Source organism: Hesperophylax consimilis, chromosome 6 (genome assembly GCF_061612785.1).
Source record: "Hesperophylax consimilis isolate HC1 chromosome 6, BYU_Hcon_1.0, whole genome shotgun sequence".
In the NCBI taxonomy this organism is placed as follows: domain Eukaryota; kingdom Metazoa; phylum Arthropoda; class Insecta; order Trichoptera; family Limnephilidae; genus Hesperophylax; species Hesperophylax consimilis.
The window spans coordinates 16181798-16194381 of NC_142841.1; the positions used below are offsets into that span (position 1 = coordinate 16181798).

Genomic DNA, 12584 nt, shown 5'->3' on the forward strand with positions numbered 1-12584 from the left:
AAGGAATGAATAAGTTAATACTAGCCTGTTCATCGCTAGGAGCATCAACCCCAATGCACTTGAGGGTTTCTTGGAAAAGTGTATTTTGCATTGCCTCTACGCAAGGCAGCATTATAGGCACCAGTGGGACACTTTCTCCGTCAGGGTTATACCCCTCCGCCTCTTGGTCTAGCGCTACTTCCTCTAGAGATTCACAGATCCATTGCAGAGCCTCTGAGAAACCTGGAAAAGGACAAATTACAAATGAACAATATGAAAATTCGTATTTCGCAGGGATAATAAATCAAACAGTTTTCTGCTTGGTATTGTTAGAGAAATTAAGGGATATGAAATGATGAGATTTATGGAAGCTGTGATCCTGCAGCCCTTTAATAGCACCTGGTATCACCTCATACAGCATTGATGTGCCCCGGGGAAACAGGTAGAGTGGACACTCTACAACAAAGTGGTTTGTCTAACAAATTTGAGTACATCTTGCTGTTTCGTTTTGGTGTTAAGGAAATTGCTTACAGGGGGCAGAAGATTTTTACATAAGCAAGTGCAATAAAAAGAAAAACAAAGCCTGTTCAATTCGTTGGCTTATAGACAAAGTTGACTTATAAATTTTATACTTTATTCGGGTAGTGAGATTATGAAAAAGGACATGCAATCATAACAAACGTAATTGTTAGACTTATGTGATCAGCCATTGACCATAAATGATTTGGAATTTACAAAAAGTCAAAATGAATTTGATTTCTTATTAGCGGAACACCTGATAGTTCCAGATCAATGGAAGGTAAAATTTCCACATACCGGCATCAACACAAGATATCAAAGTTCTTGATATTGCAGCAATGGAAACAGTTTTAGGTTTCTTCGTTTCTTTCTTATTGGTCTTATTTCTGTTCCGAGTTTTGGATGGCTGTGAGCTTGAATTTCCATCACCAGAATCTGATGATCCATCGGAATTGTCTGAGCGATCTGACGTATCTTGTTGACGTCCTGAAATTATAAAAAAATCATCAGAATAAACCAATAACCTATATGTATACACATTAAATCATAAAACAAGCATCTGCATTAGATTAACAACCATATCTGAAAAGATAGTGCTAACTGTCGGGTACAAAAAATGTGATTACGGTCATGAGGGAATATGTTTCGATTTTTGCAACATTTTTCAAACATTTTGGTGAGTAAGGTCGTTGTCCCACGAGTCGGTATAGAATCATATAAACCGAGTGCTGTAAGGATGCGGGAAATGTTGCGTGCTGAATGCAGCATGGTTTCTGCACACGGCAGATATCAAATAATAATTTTGTAGCTTGTAGTCCAGTAAACTGTCAGTATTGCAGATTTCTGTTTTAGCATTTACCGCCTTTAAGCTGAATGTCGTTGTTATTCTATTGTAACAGGTAATTTAATATATTAATATAAATTTTAATTTGACAAAAGACTGAGAAGACGACCAAATGGAGCGTAAAGATGTAAACAATAACCAACGACTCTTAATCAAGTCAGTCACCAAGCGATGACGGGGTTGTGGAATTTTTTTGTGATATTATTAATGTGACCAAATAAAAAATTCTTAAGAATGTTTTAAAATCATTTTTAACTAAAATAAATGTTATTGGTTGAAATGGTAATTAGATGTTCGAGCACCCGCTGAAACCTGCTAACGTTAGCTGTATAAGGGAAGAACATACCCCTACCTTTCTTGCAGGCCCCAATACAAATATATGGATCGATGGGTTCTCGGTACACCGCACTCGGTTTTTGTTGATTCTTTACTGATCCGTGCTGCCTAACTATATAGTTACAGAAAGTCAGTCACCTTACAGAATCTTATAATTTGATGCTTAGCATTTGTAATTGTTACAATAGGGTAATATAAGACAGGAGCAAATATATAAATTTTTTATAATATATAATTACAGTTTAATAAATTTAATATAAGAACATTTGGTTGATGGATTCTTCTACCACATGACAAATTATTACAGATAGGTTTTTCTTCAACATATTTACAGATGTGAAATTTATTTTAATAACAGATGGGTTCTTCCACCATGCAACAAAATACGGACAGGTCCACAACATAACTGATAAAATAAAATATGGGTCCTTCTATTATAGGATAAATAATAGAAGGATCTATTTGTCTCAAAGTTAGCTTTATAATGATTCAACCATCAGTACGTAGAACGTTATGAGGTTTTTTTTAGCAGGCACATAATATTAATAACATTTTATGTAATTACATGGTACATTTTCAAATGATACATGTATAATAATAATGATGACAGATTAATAATTATTCAATGCGTTAAATTAACAGAATATTATAAATTATAAATAATAAATTAAGTTTAAATAAATAAATACAAACCTTGCGATTTATTGCCTTTATTTTTCTTGCATTCGCTCTTATCACGGACAAGGCCAAGTTCCAGAAGTCGATCCACGAACCTGAACTTTGGCCTTTTCAGGGGCATCCTGGCCATGATGGTGCCCATTGGGTCTAATTAGGAAAAAAAAACAATAGCACATTAATGTAGAATAATAAGAATACACTGTTAGTTCAAAATAATGAACTGAAGTTCACTTCAGTTGATAAATAGGTTCAAAAAGTAAACAATGAAAGCAAAAGTACCTATACATTCACCTGCAAATCCACTGACAAAAATTATAACTTAACTCGTTTTAAACTATAGTTTTTAACCTCTTTATTTTTCTCTCTTGTAATATAAACTAATTGTCTCTTTTGAATATGTTTGTCATGATTCAATGAATTGTGTATGATTTCTTTCAATACGATATCCACAGAATATGAAATTTTATATTATTCCATGCAAATTATTTCAACAATGATAAACATAATTTCACAAACTAATATTCAGGTTCAAGATGGCTATCGTTTATCACACAAAAATCTTTCGACTAACATTTTTTCACATCCGGGGTCATGTCGGAAAACAAAATTAAAAATAATTTTTGCATGATACTAAGCTTACGTCGGTTCCAAGAGGGAACTTAATATACCTCATCTCAAGCTGAGATGGGGGCCATCTTAGCTTTTGGACAGGAGAACATACGTATCGGGTACAGGAATAAGAACATGGGCATATGCTCTGATAGCCAGGCAGCCCTAATGGCACTGGAAAGTAACCGTTGCAACTCCACACTGGTGATGGAATGCAAGACCGTTCCTGAAGAACTTGCTACCATCAATAAAATAACCCTGATCTGGGTACCAGGACATAAAGGAATGAGCGGGCTAATGGACTAGCAAGGAAAGGGGCGAAAGCACCACTTGCAGGATCCAAGCCGGCCGTAGGAGTAGGAGCTTGCCACACCAAAATACATATTGAAAGGTGGGTCAAATCCCGGCACTGGGAGGAATGGGAAAGGGCACCCGGAATGAGGCAATCCATCCATCCAAGTACTCATAAACGGACCAGAGTCAAGGCGAACCAGAAAACTACTCAATATGGACAGAAACTCACTGAGGGAACTGGTAGGACTACTAACGGGACACTGCCATCTCAGGAGACACATGCAGTTGTTGGAAGTGGAAAACACCAACAGATACAGGAAATGTAAAGAGGATGAAGAGACTCCAATTCATCTTTGTTGCCAATGTCCCGCTCTGTTGGGAAAAAGGCTCAGATACCTGGGAAGAGACATTGTAGAACCAGAAGACATAGCCACATATCCAATGACAAATCTGGTGAACTTTATAAAATGGCCCAGATTACTGTTAAAGGAATGAGGTAAAATTTGAGATAGCACAATGGGTCTATGGTCTAAGTGCTCACGGGAACCTTACGTCAACCGTCTCCTATAGAAAAAAAAGAAAAAAAAAGCACCTGTCAGACACAATAGTGTTTACCTCCTTTGTATGTATAGCAAAGAGAAAGAAAGGAAATGGTTTTGGGACAAAAATTAAAGTGACCCACGGTAGGTATATTCAATGGCATCTCATTCGAACGCTAAATGTACGAATCTGCACAAATATTAAAACTAAATTAATAATCGTGTAGTTTGTTCAATCTTTTTTTTATATTGATACTATTGCAGCACATTTTTGGAAGGTCATTGACCAAATGACCATCATAGAAGAGCCACCACTGCTACTAAATGTACTATTTTCTCCATTAAAATGCAAAATGCAACATTTATTAAACATGCAGTCTTTGGGTTTTTCCATAAAATCAAATTCATAATTTTTCATGACTCATGTCTATTTGTTTAGTGCACTTAAATAAAACAACATATGAAGGAAAACATAAAAAGAAAGGACATAATAATATGTCATGTACTTTTTTAAATTTTATATTAATAATGCTTCCATTTCTATCAATAATAATTTATAATTTAGTTTTAAGTAATATAATTCTATATCTACAAACCTGAAGCTTGTCGAAATTCTGGCCACAACTCCCTTAGTTTTTCGTCTTCTTCTTCAGTAAAATCCTTAGGCACAGCTTGTTTAGCTGAAGCTTTATTGCTCTTTTTGGTTGGGGCCCGGAATATCAAACCCAGTTCCTTAAGCTTTGAAATGACTCCTCGACGAGTCCTTGTCCGTTCTATCAAGTTCTCCACAATCCAATCAATGACATCTAGACAACAAAATAGAAATACGTATTAAAATGATTTATCTATATTACTTATGATGTTGAAAAACTTTAAAGGTCGAACCGCACTAGAGTGTAGCTGCTTCATGGCGAGTCACATCTGAACGAAAAATTATTTTCACTGTTTTGTACGAAACAAATCTCACCAAAGAGGAGTAGTGTTAGGAGCAGAGCAATGGCAAAGTTACCTCTGGTAGAATATTTTGACGTGCAGCAATATGACGCTGGCGTTAGTGCATTATAGTGCGCTACACGTCATTGCGCACCACCAACCATTAGTCGGATCGCATTTGGCGTTCAACATGTATGTATCGGACAGCAGGAATATATATTACTTAAAATGTTATTGACGAATCTTCAATATGGTTTTTATGACCCTGGAATTACGCCCGCAACGTGGGACTAGAGTAATTAATTTACAATATGTCTAAAAATGTCTTTGTTCCTCCAAGCTCTCGTGTATCCTGTTTAAAGATAATGCCTTTTTTCTTTAAGCCTCCTCACATAGCAAAGACACGTTGACACTATCTTCGTCAGAGTCGTCCATATTGTTCGACACTAACAATGCAAATGATTGATGTAATGACGTATACTGCCGCGCTACTGCAGCTGTAGTACAATTACTAAGTGTGAGAAGCGCAGCGATGCTCAAGAGCAGTTCGACCTTAACAGAAACTAGAAATAAAAATTGGTATGAAATTGGCCATTTCCAAAATACTTCTTACCCATTTCAATTGATGGATTGTTTTGGTTTTCGTTGTAGAGTTTTCTTAGTTCTTCCTCTTGCTCTTCACTCCATTTAACATTTCCAGGCCTGAAAAATAAGTTTGTAATATTTTATGGTTTAAAATTGTCCACAAAAAGGTCTAGATGAGCAATTCATCAATATGACAAAAATACAAATTTATATTTGATAAAAATTCTTTGTTTAAACGCACTTGTTTTCGTTGTTATCATCATATCCATGTTCAATAACGTAGGCATCTCGTTGATTTTTCCAGAAAAGTAATTCCATGAATACTTTTGGGTTTGTGTTCGCCACTTCAGTAAATTTTCTCACAATAAATATGGCAAACTTTTGAAGTTCCTGTAATACAGAAGATGCAATATTACCTCACCAGTTTGAATTTATATCAGCGAGAAGTAAACTTTATAACTTAATTACATATTTAAGAAAATTATGTAACCATTGCCTTTGAGGACGAAAAAACGTTCATTTATACAAATTTAAGAAAAGCCTTTGATACACAGTTTCCCATAAAATTCTCATTCGGAAATTAGAAAAAACTTGGAATATGTGGCAATATGTTAGCCAGGCTTATGAGCTATCTAACATCGCATGGTGCTAGGAAAGACCTCAAGGGCGTTTTGCTAGGTATTATCAGCGCCTTGGCTCCTTGGCAAGTCGGTGCCCTGAGCAGACTATTTCAATTGCACCTGCACAGGACGATTTTCACTGATGTGGTATTTCTGTATCACTGACGTGGTATTTCTAGAAGGATTTTCACTGATGTGTGGTATTTCTGTATCAATTTTTAAATGATGAATTTTGTGATAGTCCAGATTTACTTGCAATGATAAGTTCTAGAATTCCATTACATAATACTAGAAGTCGGGATATATTTGAGTGCAGAAATTCTGGGCTTAACTACTATAATATGGTAGCTAGTCTTTGTTGTGCATTCCTCACTGCCCATAATAGTGGGTAATAGTTATGCCGAGTCAGTGGATATCTTCAATTCGTCACTTAATAAATACAAAAGATTGTTGCTTGGTCAATAATTATCCTGTTGGCTGCTTTGTTAAAAAATAAAAAACTTGATAATAGTAAAGGAAATGTATTATATTATTTTTATTAGCTATTCCCACGTATAAGCTCAAAAACGATGTAAATTAATAAATATTGAATAATTAGGAGAAGTAACTATACTGATATATATATATCCTGAGGGCATGTATGAGCCACCTCATCTGAGGCAATCACTGAATAGATAAATGGAAAGAAGTGTGTAATGGGTGTGTTTATCAACATTTTTAAATTTCGTTTTTTATTTCTCAAACAATTGACCAATTTCATTGGCCTGTATGCGAAATGTTGGTAAATAATATTAGGAGGCTTACCTATATTTTAAGATCTCAGACATGTACTAGACAAGGAAAAATTAAAAACTGTTTATTTTGCTTTAATTCAGTCTCTACTAGGGAATAAAATCCCGGTATACCGGGATCCCAAAATACCGAGATGAAATACTAATCTCGGTCGAAAATTTTGCGGGATCCCGCTGGACTGGCGGGATTACAGAGAAGCTTCTACAACTGCATCGACGTCCAGTTCTTCCACATCGGCTCATTGTGAACCTCAACCATCAACTTTGGCAAAGAAGCATAAAATCACTCACCATTTTTCAAGCGAAAACAATACCGTCGAAAAGAGGGTATCACGAATGGTGTCTAAAGATGGTTTACCATTCCGAGTTTTCTGTACCTCGTCGGATTTGCGAGATCTTTTTAAAGCCGGGGGTTTTAACTTACCAACATCGTCTAATTTTAAATGATGGTTATTCAAGATCTTTTAAAGCTGAAAGAGAGCAACTACAGATTTACCCTCACTTACTCTAATTACTTCGAGTCCGGTGGATTAAAAGGCACATACCTTCAATTCACTTACAATGCGCCAATGACTATTGTGCCAACCAGCGTGGAAGCTGAACGAGCTTTTTCAGCCGCTGGCTACCTTGTGTCCAATATCAGAAGCCGTTTATCAGATGACACTATTAATACTTTAACTTTTTTACGAAGCTATTTCCTAAATAATGTTTAATTAAACTTATGATGCTCATTATACAAGAATATTGTTTATCGTGTGAACGTTATTATTTAAATTTAAGTTTCAGTGCCGGCAATCCGGGCGTTTATTTTATTTTCATTTGTGTACATAGATTTCTTTTACCCACCTCACTAGACAAAGTCTGTTCCGAGGCGGGTATGTTATGTAAATTTATGTCTTATCTTATTCTTTGCCAATTTATGACTTAAACTTTACCTATGTCTAACTAAAGGTATACCTATTAATAAATCATTTAAAATGTCCCAAAGAACTTGTTATATTATTGGTATAAATTTAAAACTCTAAAAACAAGGTTGGTAGATCGAGGTATTAGGTCTTTATTATACGATTGATTAGATATCAGTCCACTCTGCTGGATCCCGCAAATACCTGGATCCAGCGGGACTAAGATTGTTCAGTCCCGCAAATACCTGGATTGACATTTTCTTGCGGGATTGCATTCCCTAGTCTCTACTATCCAATAATATAGTGTTGTTGGGGATCCTACCTAAATACTAATATAGAAACACTTAATATTGCCCAAAATGATTCTTGAAGTTAGGTACAAGAGAAAATTCAGATATCCACCACAGTTTATTTATAAGGTGATATAAAATAATTTGGTATAATTTTGCATGTATTTTAATCTTACTTTTAATATTTAATATCAATTTAACATTAATCAGTTTAATTTTTATTTCTAATATGGTTTCTATAATAATATGTACTTTTTATAATTTTTTGTTTACCATAACATGTCCTTTTCCATTATGTTTTATTATTTGTTCTACAAAATAATATTTTGTTAATCTTACATAAATCATGTACAACTACCATAATACGGGCATGAGCCTAATATGGTAGGAAAATTAACCAAACTGCAATCTTTTGAAATTTATAAAATAAAAAGGTATGGAATGTCATGACTGTAAAACGCTTCATAGATTTTTTTTAATAATATTACTATTGCAAAAAGAATGCAGCAAATTCGTACTACTAGAATTGGTTCTGGACTGAACTTTATGACAATTCAAACTGAATTTTCATTTGGCCAAAGATGATTTTTATAAGGCTCCACTTATATTCAATAGCCTTCCACAACATATTAAGTATCTCATTTCTAATGTAGGTACTTTTAAAACATTGTTACATTATTTGTGTTAGACAAGATTTTTTTCATCTTTGTCCTTTTCTGAATTAATGGTTTAATATACAGGGTGTATCGGCACGTACCCGACAAACTTTAACCAGCTATTCCTTAGCATATTTGGAGTAAAAAATCTTATTTGCACTTTGCTGTCCGGTAACTTTTTTTTTTAATAAAAAAATTCACCACATGTCACCACTGCTTTATCCTTTGTCAAAGTTTGAAAACCCATCTGGCAATATTTTATTCGAATTCCGTTGAATAATGCACGTGTGTACCTATATTGGCGCACTTTTACAATCACAACGAAATGGCACGGCACCATTCGTCTCATTTTTAACTATTATCATTTAGTGTGTGCGAAAGAGCGAAGACGCTTTTCGACATACTTGCTTATAACAGCTGTTGAACACAAAAAGCAATGCCAATGACAGTGATGTAGTGTGGAAATTTTTAATTTTTTTGTTTTTAATTGAAAAAAAAAATGCTACCGGACAGCAAAGTGCCCATAACATCTATTACTCCAAATGTGCTAAGGAATAGCTGGTTAAAGTTTGTCGTGTACGTGCCGATACACCCTGTATTATTTTCAATCAAATATCAACACATGGTCACCCTACATGTTTACTAAATAATAATGAATTGGCTTCCTTCAGCTTAGTATGTACCCATTATTTGTAGAAACATTAGAGTAACTTTTGTTTATTTTACTAAATTATTTACCTCAACACAGGCTTGGTGAGGTTAAAAAATCAAATGATACAATGTGAATAAACAATAAACAATATAAATAGGTCACACTTGAGATTTTATGTTCAGTGGAGACAGTATGCGAAACCGCAACAATTAAGATATTTTTTTTTACCTTGTATTGATTGAGTGGCGAGCTGAGTATCCTCTGGAATGTGGTAAAGAGACTGGCTTGGAATAGCATGGAGGGTGTCTTGCAGTCCCAGGCCACTCGGTGGAGCAGCTTGATGATGCAGTGGTTGGTGTGCATCGAGTTCTTATCGAAGTCCCGCAGCAAGGTCGTGCAGGCCTTTATCACCTTCGGGTGCACCAGTCTGCATAGATAAAGGTTCAAATAGAGGTTACTTTTTTGTGATACCGTACCAGATTTCCAAATGTCCAGAGGGAATAATACCATTGAGGGAATGGATTATTTTGCGCAATAGTTCTAACTGTTCTCCACGACATCCACTATCCATTTCGTGTGCTTAGAAGTTAAATCGACCAAGATACACACGTATTTTTAAAATAAACAGAAAATTACTTTATGTAAGTATTTATAAAATACTTATTTGACTTTTTTGTAATTTTTTTTCTAAGGCTATGGAAATTAGTAACTTAATAATATATACAGTTATTTGATTTTATGTGAATGCACAAGAGTTCCAACTGCTCCCAACCGTCTGGAGCCAGTGACACTACGACATCCACAATTGGGATAATGTTGTGAGGCTGAAAGTAGTGGGAAGGGGAAGAAGGTGGGGGTACCTGGCTATTTAGATCTGGTCATCAAACACGGCTAAAGCCATTTCAAGCAACGTTTCATTCTGAATGGTGGTCTTACAACACAGCGGTACTGAGAGTATCTCCCACTCAGGAACGTGCCGCAAATAAATTATGAGTTATACTGAATTAATTGTAAGACTCACAAATTAATCAAATAAAATTTGCTTCCGCATGCCGAGATTTGAACCTGCGACCTCTGGATTCATAGTCGAGAGCCTTACCCTTTGTCCACGGAGACCGTCAAAACTGTTCAATTTCAATTTTACTAGTAAGCTCAAGTATGCCGCAAGAATCCGCTAGCACAACGTCGATTTGTATTAATTATTGCAGAACCTAATTGTAACTAAAATAAATTTAATAACGACCAAGAAAATCCCGCTGCCAAAAGATTGAAAGTCGACAGTGACTCAGTTTTGAACAAATTCGCGCTTCCAAACCAAACCAGCCGCCATGGTTGAGACTTCGGGCCGCGGTAAAAGTAAAACTTTGGAAATAAAGGGGACGGAGGAACAATTAACTTTGATGTATTATTATTATAGGCGAACAAATTAGCGGAGAAGGAACTTGGCCAAAGTAATAAAATTACTATTATATTTAAGGGACAAAGCTGATAGCACCATATTGCCGTACGCCGTCATAAACAATGAAGATGGAAGGGTGCATTTTGGAAAATATGGCCGCCGAAAGTTAAATCAAACTTTAGAGTCTTAAATACACATAAAATATATATATCACGGTCAGCTAGCATCACATCAGTGCAAATTTTTTTCTTTCGACAAGAAACTGCAAACCACAAAAAATATGTATAATTTTTTGGACAAGAAATGATAAGAGCTACATTAAATTGTTCATGATGGAAATGACGTTGCGAGCTGAAAATAGTTGCGTCGGCATATAATTTACACTTACAGATAAGGCACACAAAAAGGCTGTGTAAATTTCACAATAACAAAATTTGCACTATTTGAGAGTTTTATCGATTCATTCAATCTACTCTGTAGTTAAGTTGTACGTAACCCATATACAATTATATACACATTAAAAACCTCTACAGCTCGTGATTGAAATTACATTATCAGTTTAAAATAGATTCAGAGAGAAAAAAAATTGTGCAAAATTCATGGTTCATGGTACATTAAGGTTCGAAAGTTTATGCTTTATCATACAAACAGATTTCAACTTAACGGCTAAGTTACTTGATTTCGTATTAAATTTTGCTGTACCTACAATATTGATATCAAATGTAAGATCACTCAACATATCGAACACATAATACCGAGAAGCATTATTAATTATCTTAGATTAGTTCTCGAAACAATTATATATATTCCAAGATCAATTAAAATCATACAAGTTTGATAGGATAATTAAATATAATTTTACGGGGGATACTAGAGATGTGCATAACCGAAGCGATATCCATTTCGAAAATGCCAATTATTTTGACAAGAGTAAATTTTCAATTCCTAAAACAATCGAAAGATTTCGTCAGAATACCCAAGGCATTCAACAGCATACCATTTCCATATTATACCGACTGTGGTTTGGTAAAACACTTCAAACCAAAAAATGAAAATTATACAGGAGACAATAAAAACGAATATTTTCAAATAAGCAAAACTAATTAAAAATCTTGAAGTTTATATAAAACTGTTTTAAAATCAATGTTTTAAATTTTTTTTAATGTAAAATAATGCAATTCTATTTATGACAAGCTGTATCCCGCCACGATTTTCCGTGGCTCAGTTTGTCGGTGCAGATAGAGAAACAATAGCGCGTGTTGCTTTTACGTCCAACAGATGGCGCTATTTAAAAAAAAACATTACATAAAAACACACGCATATTCGAATGCAACGTTTTGTCAAACTTTGAAAGCAACCGGTGAAGAACGTTTGGAGATTTAAGATTTTGAACAAACGAACATTTACATTTTTATTTAGATTATGGGGTTGAGTAATTTTGCGTACGGTTTTCTTGAAATAACCTAAGCATAAATTACTATGAAGAACATTCAAGATGAAATCACCGAAAAGTAACATTCCCCAAAAATGGGGCTTGAAGGGCTTTAACAAACCACAATCGATGACGAAACAATTAACAATAATTTTATTAATAGATTTCCGTACCTGTTTACGAAATCATCGAACTTGAAATCGGCTTCGACGATATGGGCGCTGGGGCCGTCTTCCTCTTCTTCATCATCATCATTATCTGAAGGTTGAAACAAAAAATTGTAACGATTACATTGCAGTATTATAATATTAGAAGCGACCAGTGAAAAATCACAAAAAGTTTATTTGAAATATTATTTTTGTAAATAAATAAAAATGCTTGAAAGGAATCATTCCTTTTCATTACATCACCAACTATTTTAACAAGTCGACAAAAATTCAGAATATGCTCTGAAAATAATGAGAATAATATTTTTTTAAATTTAAGAATGTCATTTAGGTACTAGGTACATCACTTCTGAAAT

The 12584-nt window shown here is 34.7% G+C and overlaps 1 protein-coding gene across 1 annotated transcript in view; it reads right to left on the reverse strand.

Moving 5' to 3' along the window:
• The window catches only part of timeout (circadian regulator timeout), a 471418-nt gene that overhangs the window by 3430 nt on the left and 455404 nt on the right, over positions 1-12584 (reverse strand). The window contains exons 13-20 of the mRNA XM_089632410.1: positions 12235-12319; positions 9459-9657; positions 5558-5706; positions 5345-5433; positions 4395-4604; positions 2372-2503; positions 796-984; positions 26-222 (exon numbers count right to left, since the gene is read on the reverse strand). Of these exons, the coding sequence (XP_089488536.1) occupies positions 26-222; positions 796-984; positions 2372-2503; positions 4395-4604; positions 5345-5433; positions 5558-5706; positions 9459-9657; positions 12235-12319 (1250 nt within the window). The remainder of the gene's footprint in view (positions 1-25; positions 223-795; positions 985-2371; positions 2504-4394; positions 4605-5344; positions 5434-5557; positions 5707-9458; positions 9658-12234; positions 12320-12584) is intronic.